Genomic DNA, 7,183 nt, shown 5'->3' with positions numbered 1-7,183 from the left:
CAGGTCACTTGAGAAGACTCCATAGCAACCAGAGGGCTGTGTAAGCCACACTTGTAACTAGATCACCAGCTAAATTTGCTCATGTATACACTGCCACACTGTACATAGCTGTATTTGCACAGCATTTGTAAAGGCACACCAGCCAAAACCCCTCATGTACATAGACCACCAGCATAAATGCCTCACATTTTCCTATATAAGGAGGGGCTCTCTCTTCCTTTTCCCCCCATGGAATCCAAGGAGGGAGATCATTCCCCCCACGAGATTCAAATAAATTATCACCCTCACACTCTCCGCCACATAATAAAATACTAGCTTTATATTTTGAAATACACAGTCCATTGTGAGCCTCTTGTGAGAAAAGTATTCAACTACACTAGACCACTGTCTTCTTGCTTCCAGCCTAGCTGGGGGTGTGGTCAGTCTTTGTCTTTCAGAGAAGCAGGGGTTTCCCCACACATACTTCTCTAAATTCAGCCATAAAAGGTGCAAACCGCTTTTGGAGTCTCACAACGGTACAACTATCCCCTTGTTTCAGCGGCCAGGTTACAACGGCGAAGTATTCTACAATCAAAAACGACAATACTCAGTCAACGCTCAGATTATCTGCAACTGCGACAAGTACATCACTTTTTTCATCACTGGCTGGGCGGGTACTTGTGGGGACAGCCGAGTTTACAAGCGAATGCAGCTGCACAATGATCCATCAAACTTCTTTGATGAAGGTATGTAACAGTTTTTTTCCGATTGCAGGGGTAATATGTATTTCCTAACCCAATGCGGCTGTCCTCCTGCTTTCCCAAACTTTCAGGACAATACCTCCTGGCCAATTCAGCTTATGAATTGACAAGCACCGTGATACCGGCATACAAGGCCCCAGAAGCCTACAAACAGATCAATACGGAGTTTAACTATTGCTTGGCGAAGGCCCGCGTGCGCAACAAACACACAATTGGAATCCTCAAGACACGATGGAGCTCACTACACGAGATGCGATTGCAGCTATATAATAAAAACCACATGCGTCAATTTGCCGCTTGGCTGTACACCTGCATTATACTTCACAATGTCTTGGCTCAGCTTGGAGACCAGTGGATCGAGCTTGACCCAGATGACCAAGGTTTCTCCCAGGCCAACAATGATGAACCTGAACCAAACCCATCTGCAAAGGATTTCCGAGACCGTTTGACTGCTGATTGTGTAGCTTATAACTACAAACAAGGTATTTTGCCTCTTTAGCTATCATATGTGGTTTCTTTTTTTCTCATAATGAAACCAATATTGTTCGGGTTTTCTATTCTCAATAGTTCTTCCAATTCATATCAATCAGCCAACTTCTCTTATGTATTTATTTTATATTTGCTATGATGTCTAACTAAACAAAATGTTGATCAATCAATCAATCAGATGAAGAAGAAAGCTCTGATGAAAACTAAACATAATTTTGATTGATCAATTGATCAGATGAAGATCGGACAGCTTTCCTTATGTATTTAGTTCATATTCTCTATGTTATCTAACTGTAGCAAGATTGATTGATGGACCAAGATTGAAGGCCAAGAGAAGGATTGATGTAGCAAGATTGAATCATGCACCAATATCAAAGGACCAAGAGGAGCAATATCGATGGACCAAGATTGATCCTACCCATATATCATATTGATGATAGTTTCAACCTCCGCTGTCGACTTTCCCTCACGAAGGAGCTCCCTGACCATCTTCTTCTTTTTGTCTCGCAGTTTATCAGCTTTTACCTCTCAATCTGTGACCAACTTTTCCTCACGGTTAAATTTTTTGCGCTCCCATTCAAGTTGATCGGCATGTCCCTGGTTGTCCTTCCGGTCTCGTGATTTTTCCCGCTTGTCTTCACGTTCAATACAATCCCTCTCGAGGTTGGTCCGTTCAGTCTCTCGCCTATCTTCACGTTTAACCAATGAAGCGCTCTTCATCAGCCGCAACTTGCTTCTCAAACATCTGCAATGTAGTTTCCGTTGAGCCATTAAAGGCGTTTGCTAAATGAGACCCAGACCCCTTCAATGATTGTTGGGGGCTTGATGACTGGCTGCGACGAAGAGTAGAACCGGGACTGGCGTGTGAAAGAGCTCCCCGGGACACACGTCTATGCTGACAAGAAGAGATGTTTGGTGTTAGAGCTTTGGCCTGTGTAGATGTAGACGATCCCGGGTTGTTTGGAGGGACCATTGGCAGGTTGTTTGGAGGGACCGTTCCCGATCCAATTGGATTAGTCAACAAGGAGGGCAATGGTGGCAGTTCTTCAATCAGATGAGAGTCAATAGGTTGCCGACTTTGAGGGCCAACAGGATTCTCCAGCAACATATCAGTTTGAGCGTGGGACAAGGACTTGTCCAACTCCATCGATTGACAGTTGGCCTGTTCCAGAGCTTGAGGACCTGCCAAATGTTGGGATTGAGGATTGTATGATGGGAGAGATTACTCCCATCCCAAGTAAGTTATCTCCTCCGATTCCGCTTTGCTGTTGCTATCTTCTTCATCGGGTCGTTGTAAGGAGCTTTTTAATTGGGAGTGGTCGTACTTGTGCATTGAAGTTACATTTGGTTTTTCGCCTAGGATTTGGTCGAGTCGGTAGTAGCAGGGGCACATCGGTTCTAGTTTCTCGGCAAGAGTCTGAGGACCATATTCTTCTTCAATACCGGCACCAGTCCCGGATTCAAAGTCTTTTGCGGGCTGGTATTGCTTCTTGAAGTAATAAGTCATACATTGTTGGAGTCAACAACCACTAAGAAGCAGCTGATCATTGTGTTTGTTCAACCAAACTGCAAAGACTTCGAATGCCTGAGACTTTGTCATCTTGTGCGTACCAACCGAGGTCTGATGCCCACTTCCGTAGAGGTTGTCATAGTTCTTTTGAATCTCGAGGTAAGTACAGATATTCTCGTAATCCTCCTTAACAAATGACTTGCCACGGTCTTCTTCTTCCGGCTGTGATTGGGAAGCTGATTTAGATGACCGTTATGATTGAGACGGAGTCGCACGCTTAGACCGTTGAGATTGAGATGGAGCTGAAAGTTTCCTTTTCAATTTGGCTTGTTCTTTCTCTTGCTGCTTCTGCAGCTTTAAGAGTTCGCGTTGTTGATCCTTTTCAAGTTTTTCCTTCTCAAGAGATGCACAATATTCCTGCATCTGAACCTTTGTCCGTTGTTTTTGTTTTGGAACCACACCTGATGCAGGAGGTGATTGGTGGGACTGGCCGTTAGGGGTCTGAGAAAGGATTGTGAGAAAAAACCAGACATAGATAGATAGAGAGAGAGAGACTTACAGAGCTTGAATCATCCATGTCAAAAGGTTGAGTGGGTGGCGTTGAGGTTTTGAGGACAATGTTCTGTGCGTACGTGAGTTGAGGTTGATGCTGTACTTGTGTGTTCAAGAGACCCTTAAAATTTTATGCTAAAATCTGATCTTTCAGCAATCCAATTTTATGCTAAAATTTTATCATTCAGCAACCATGAATTTAGCCACGAGCATAAAATGGTCCAACGTGAACCGGGATATTGAGTGGACGCGCCAAACAGACCTGTCATAAATGTGCTGGTTGCATAATTGATTTTATGACAATTGGCTTTTCACTTTTGTGTTATGTATATTATTATGTGATTTATAATATCACACCGGGCGTCCAAACGGGGCCTTCGAAAATGTGTTGAATTTATTTCATATTTTGATCTCCAGACTTGTTGAGGGAGGAACCTCCCTGTGTATATGTGGCAATTTTTCACAGCAAGTATACCAATGATTTGACTACCCAATTTTGCATATAATTTGTGGGGGTTGAGAAATCAACTCCCATAAATTACAAAATCAACTCCCAAACAGAGTTTACGCCGTGCGGACGGCTTTGAGATGTCTCCCCCGGGTCCTCATGACTGAATTTTGACCCGGGGGTGATTTGTTCTGAGGGAAATCAAATTAGCCCCCCACTTATAGAAGGCTTTCCTGATGTGTAATACCTCTTTAGAGCTCAAAATATCTTATAGAGAGTGTATTCATTTGGCAGAAAAAATCTGGGGGTGTTTGGAGCACTGTAGCTAAGGATTTGGCGGATTGCCTTTGTAGGAAATCCGCCAAATCAGCCCCCGGCTACACATGAGGTGTCCCTGAGGTGTGCTAATGCCGTGAAGCTCAAAGTATGTTTTCGGACCTACTTCGCGCAGCAGCAAAAAACTCTTTGCGCACAGAATCAACCATCCCTTGACGTCAAGCCCGCTGTGCGCGCAAGCTAAAAAATACTTCGCGCACAGCAACTTCCCCCGAAAGAAGGAGGGGATTTTTCTCTTTTTTTTGATTAATCAAAAGAGGGGGTCTCAACTGCCCTCTTCAAAAAATATTGGATTTTTTGGAGGTGTCCTTGTCATGTAAAAAAAAAACATAATTAATATCCAAAAAGAAAAGGCACCCGCTACCCTGATAGCCCACCCCGGGGAATTTTCACCTGCTAAGACTTAAGCGGTTGGGTACCCAGCCCCTCAAAAAGAAAGTTTGAGGGGCAGCAGCTCTGGGCCCGGCTATCCCCCAGCCGCCGTGCCAATGGCCAGCACAGGCCATCAAGCAGAGTTGCACACTCCCCCAATGACCGGCCGTCCAGCACACATGTGTGCATCTGGCACTAATTAGCGGTCATCAAGGGGATTATTTACTCTTCTTGATGGCCACTCTGTCCCAGTCATCAAGTGGAGTACATACTTCCCTTGATGACCGGGTCCGTTCCGGTCATTGAGGGGAGTGTACACTCCTCTTGATGACCGGAGCAATTGATTCATCGAGGGAGGTATGCACTCCTCTTGATGACCAGGTCCATGCCGGTCATCAAGAGGAGTACATTCTTCCCTCAATGACCGGGTCCGTTCTGGTCATCAAGAGAAATGTTTGCTCCTCTCGACGACCGGAGTAATTGGTAATCGGGTCACCAAGGGGAGTGTGTACTCCTCTCAATGACCAAAACGTCCCGGGCATTCTGGAGAGGAGTACATACTCCTCTTGGTAACCTGGTTACTCTGGTTGGCGAGAGGAGTGAACACTCCCCTCCACGTCTACACTTGGCATTTAACCATAACCAAAACTTAAGGGAAAGTTTCAGCGCTTTCACGGACCTCTCCAATATTTAAAGAGGTTGTGAGGCCACTGAAATTGTCCCCCCAGACATTTCACCCACCATTAACCTGTAATTTAACTTGTGAAAATTCTCCTCTGGCTTATTAAAGCCAGCAATTCCCTTATTTCTGCCCTTCTGGCACGAAAACCACTAGATCTTAACTCTAAAATTGCCAAAATCCCTTATGGGCATTTATTACTGTTATATCTTTATACATAGTTGCTGTAAGACCTCCGCCTCTGACACGCAGCCAATCAGTTTAAGCACTTGCCAACTATTCTACGCCAAAAACCTTATTTATCCCTGTTCTTAATAAGTAAACCTTATTAATTACAAATATTCTCCTCTTACATATGAGTTTTTAAACCCTTGTAGTGGCTAAATACCACGTAGCAGGTTTGGTACATTATTGCCAGTGTTTTATTTCAGTACAGTTATAGTACTAGGGCAAAAACCCTTATTTCTGACAGGTTTTTACCCTTAGTTTCATAAACAGAGCTGTCAGGCGGTACCTGTGGTGGGTATAACGGGTACCACCTATGTTTCAACCCCCTAGCGTGTGTATGCTGGCTTTGAGGGTGGTGTAAACTCTTGATGACCGGCACAGACCAGTCTTTAAGGTTATATATGCCCTCCCAATGTCCAGTGCAAATGGGTCATCAAGAGGGTGTATGTATACCCTCTTGATGCCCAGTCTGGGCCCAATATCAAGAGTGTTTGCGTGTCAATTCTTGATGTCTGGTCTGTGCCAGAAATGGAGAGGGTGTGTGTATACCCTCCCAATGTCTGGTCTGTGCCGGACATGGGGAGGGTGTGTGTATACCCTCCCAATTTCTGGCACAGACGGGACATGGAGAGGGTGTGTGTATACCCTCCCAATGTCCAGCAAAGACCAGACATGGAGAGGGTGTGTGTATACCCTTCCAATTTCCGGCACAGACCAAACATGGAGAGGGTGTTGTGTGTCCCTACCATCTTCTGCTCTGTGCTGGTCATTGAGAGGGTATATGTATACCCTCTTAATGTCCATTCTGTACTGGTCATCAAGAGTGTATGCCCTCACGGTAGAGATGGCCATTTTGCACCCGCTGGCGGGTACCCGCCACCTTTCACAAGGCAACTGTGTGCCCTTGCAGGTACCCATGGCGGTGTGGGATGTTCAATCCTAGTAAAAACTCAAGGAATTCACTCCACAACAGCCCTGGGTACCTGCCAGGGCACACAGTTGCATCCTGAAAGGTGGCGGGTACCCGCCAGCGGGTGCAAAATGGCCATCTCTACCTCACGGTTTCCAGTACATAGCAGACATAGAGAGGGAATATATAATCACCAGGGGGGAAAGTGTGGCACTCCCTGGAGAGTGCCAGACCATATGTTCCTTTGGGAAGACTGTCTGATGTCAAATGTGTGAGCATGTGGGATTTAGGCTTCAAATATGTTGACCTTATGTTCAACTCAGGCTGATCTTTGATCCACTCCATGGTGAACATGTTGGTAATTGAGTTGAGGGTACCCCCACTTGATGCCTGGTACACCCTGGTATTCTACACTTAGTGGTGTGTTTCAGGAATCAATTTGAGACCCCCTCCACTCAATGAATGGGTTGTAAAGTCATTGAGTGGAGATTCCCTCCACTTGATGACTGTTGGACAACCATTGATTGGAGGTTGCGTCCACTCAATGACCATATCTAAATTACCAGCCACCAAGTGGAGACATCCTCCACTCAATGACTAGTTTTTAATGTCATTGAGTGGAGGGATTCTTTACTCAAGGACTGGTGTGTATACTGGCTGTTGAGTGGGGGGGTTCCTTACTTGGTGACTGGTTCTACTGGCCATTGAGTGGAGACACCCTCCACTTGATCACAGTTCACTAGGCTGGGAAAATCCCAGAGCAGTGACCAGTACTGCATGTTGGTCATTGAGCCGGGCCTCTCCCAGCTTTAAGGACTATATGTACTGTACTCAGCCCGGGGAAAGTCCCGGCTTGATGGAAAGTATGTACTGTCCATCCTGCTGCACTTTTCCAAGCTGAGTGGCCAGTGTAGGCTGC

At 45.5% G+C, this 7,183-nt stretch overlaps 1 protein-coding gene across 1 annotated transcript; it reads right to left on the bottom strand.

Moving 5' to 3' along the window:
- Nucleotides 1-1,757: 1,757 nt before the first annotated feature.
- PtA15_4A490 (uncharacterized protein) lies at nt 1,758-2,000 on the bottom strand (the record flags this gene model as incomplete). The annotated part of the gene is made up of 1 exon (XM_053168379.1): nt 1,758-2,000. The coding sequence occupies one exon, from the start codon at nt 1,998-2,000 to the stop codon at nt 1,758-1,760; it is 243 nt and encodes an 80-aa protein (XP_053019594.1).
- Between the last annotated feature and the right edge of the window lie 5,183 nt (nt 2,001-7,183).

This window comes from Puccinia triticina, chromosome 4A (assembly GCF_026914185.1).
Source record: "Puccinia triticina chromosome 4A, complete sequence".
NCBI classification, from domain to species: domain Eukaryota; kingdom Fungi; phylum Basidiomycota; class Pucciniomycetes; order Pucciniales; family Pucciniaceae; genus Puccinia; species Puccinia triticina.
Note: the sequence above shows the minus strand (reverse complement) of the source record. Positions and strands in the feature narration are given on the sequence as shown.